Here is a 2,724-nt window from a genome sequence, read left to right on the forward strand (position 1 = left end):
GGATTTTATAGGACTTTTGCTAAAAATATAGGATGTTATAGGACATTTTTGAAAATATAGGATTTTATAGGAATTGTAGTACCACTGGGGGCCCTGGCGTTAATACAACCTAAATAACAATGAAAAATTTCCAAATCTTTAATTTAATGGTTTCTAAACTGAAAAAGTAGGCTTTGAAAATCTTCGTGTTATTGAAGTAAAATAATTTTTCGAAATGTATTTTTAGTCTATCGTAGATTCAACCAAGAAAGTGTGTATTTAATTTTAGCAAGGAAGACTACGAGACGATCCACGGCCACGGGAAAGAGGGAAGTAATTAGGGAAGAACGTCACTCGGGGGCGCTTCGATCGCGTCGAATGACGTCAGTTCCAGGGAACCAATCAGATAGCGGACTTATTTGATTTTGTTTAGGGGAAGGAGTATACTGGATTCAACTAAATCCTTGTTGTATATTTGTCCTTGAAGTTTGTTAGTACATGTATAGCTTTAATAATAAATATTAGAAGGTTGAGGAATGTGCAAACGTTTTGTACATAATTTTTACCGGAGCTCTTATCTGAACAATGCGAATTTTCGGTTTATTATAAGAAAATTATTCGGCCTTTCTATAAATTTCGTTTTCCTTAATAACTATTTTGTTTCATTGAGATTTAAAAGTGAGTTTTTCTGACTTGCATACTCGTACATATAGTTTAAGAATCATATTAAAATTAATTTAATTTTGGTCTTAAAGTTGGCGTTAAAATATTGAAATGTAAATTACAATAAATTTCAAAATTTTAAATAGTCTTTATTTAAGATTATAATTGAAACATTAGCACTATTCTGACTCGTACGTACTTTCGTAAGTTAAGTTAGATGTTTTCAAATTTTTCTCAATTCGTAATTCAAATTTTCTAACAAAATAATTGTTTATTTTCAATTTCAACATAATTAACAAAACATTAAAATGTCACAGCATTGCTTTGTCACATCTTGTCTTCCCTTTTAGTTGTGGATGCTTCTTAAGCAGTTCTGAAAAGGAAAAATGGTTTGGTTAGTCTAAAATTTCGAAAATATTACTGTCGTATATTATATTTCATCAAATTTTAAAGTAATTGAAACTAAATGAAAGGAATGCGTTACCAGGGTTTCCAACATTTTGATAGCGTCCTCGGAACTTAGTTCATACTAAAAATAAAAATAATTTTAAAAATAAATTGATTTATTAATAATTTATTATTAATATTTTTGTACTGTTTTTACCTCTTTAATAGATTTTTGGTTCAACATACAGTCTTTCATCTAAAATAAGTTTCGATATGGCCTATTTAATTATCATGTTTCTAGTTAATTAAATTAGGTGAAATTCTTACCTCTGTAACTACAGTCTTTGCAGAATCACATAAATGGGTTCTGAATTCCAGTTTATCGGATGTTTTGGCCACTTCTTGCATGCACGCGTTTTGCGCTTCCAAAAACTTTAAAACAACATAACAAATGTTTAACACCAATTTAATATTAGCGAGTTAAGTTTTAAACTAATTAGTTTATTCCTAAAGGTCTACAAGGTTAAAACGTAAACATTTTTAAAATGCCGTCCTGTTTTTAAACTTTAATAAATAATTCAAACCTCGTATAACGCCAACATTTCCTTAATAAAATATAATTAGATTTAAATTAATTTAACCTCTCATAGACCTTATAATTTCCTAACAATAGTTTTCATTAAAACACGCTTCACTCTTAAAACCATTGTTCAAATTTAATCAAATAAATTAACTTACCGCTGCTGGCAATTGATCAGCGCACGAAAAAGCTTTCGTGTACAGTTCTTCAGGGGCATCTGTAAATTAAAAAATAAAATAATTAACAATTCGATTGATTAATTCTTAACTCAAATAATTAAACTAACCGCAATACACTTGAATTAAACCGCTAACATCATCGAACGCGTGAGACACGCAAACTAGGGCCAAAAAGGCGACAAAATATTTCAAACCGTTCATCTTTGTTAGGTATATTTCTCAGCACGTTCGCGAAAGAAAGTAATATATCAACGTATTCATATCCATCTTTATATACTCCATTTAAGTTCGCTACCCCTCCGAGAAAAACTGATTATTAGTTTAAAGAAAAACCCCTCTAAATATTCGGAAAATTTGTACGGGTATTTCTTCATTTTTATGATTATCGTTTAGAGGATAATTTATGTTGAATATTCTTTATTACCTCCGAATGTTTCTGAGTCACAGCGCTTAAATTCTTTTTCGATTTACGTGAGTCCGTTGATTTAATTTTCAGATTTCAACAGGTTCTTTTGCTAAAGGCATAATTTTTATCTTTTCCGCGAATCCCATGATATTTATCGTTATAGGAAATTTTCAGGGATTTCCACGTCTAAGTCTTAAAGATTTTGTTATTGAATTGATTAAAATTTACTGATGGCAGGCTATGTAATATATAATGAAAGCCTTCGGCAGCATAGTTGGCTTGTCTAATTTAGGAATGAAGCTGAATACGCGACGAATATATGGTTTTAGACAAAAGTACAGCTACTACTTAAAGATTTGGTTATTGAATTGATTAAAATTTACTGATGGCAGGCTATGTAATATATAATGAAAGCCTTCGGCAGCATAGTTGGCTTGTCTAATTTAGGAATGAAGCTGAATACGTGACGAATATATGGTTTTAGACAAAAGTACAGCTACTACTTAAAGATTTGGTTATTGTATTGATTA

General features: G+C 30.2%; 1 protein-coding gene across 1 annotated transcript; it reads right to left on the bottom strand.

Annotated features, from left to right (window-relative positions):
• Positions 1-893: 893 nt before the first annotated feature.
• Positions 894-2,014, bottom strand: LOC149962196 (uncharacterized). Its single transcript, XM_090166132.1, has 6 exons — positions 1,896-2,014; positions 1,768-1,826; positions 1,357-1,461; positions 1,247-1,285; positions 1,127-1,171; positions 894-1,015 (listed from the first exon to the last, which is right to left on the bottom strand). Exons 1-6 carry the CDS (start codon positions 1,987-1,989, stop codon positions 989-991), a joined length of 369 nt encoding a protein of 122 aa, XP_090022258.1. The 5' UTR covers positions 1,990-2,014; the 3' UTR covers positions 894-988.
• Between the last annotated feature and the right edge of the window lie 710 nt (positions 2,015-2,724).

The sequence above is a fragment of the Leiobunum rupestre genome, chromosome 1 (genome assembly GCF_980474605.1).
Source record: "Leiobunum rupestre chromosome 1, qqLeiRupe1.1.hap1, whole genome shotgun sequence".
In the NCBI taxonomy this organism is placed as follows: Eukaryota; Metazoa; Arthropoda; class Arachnida; order Opiliones; family Sclerosomatidae; genus Leiobunum; species Leiobunum rupestre.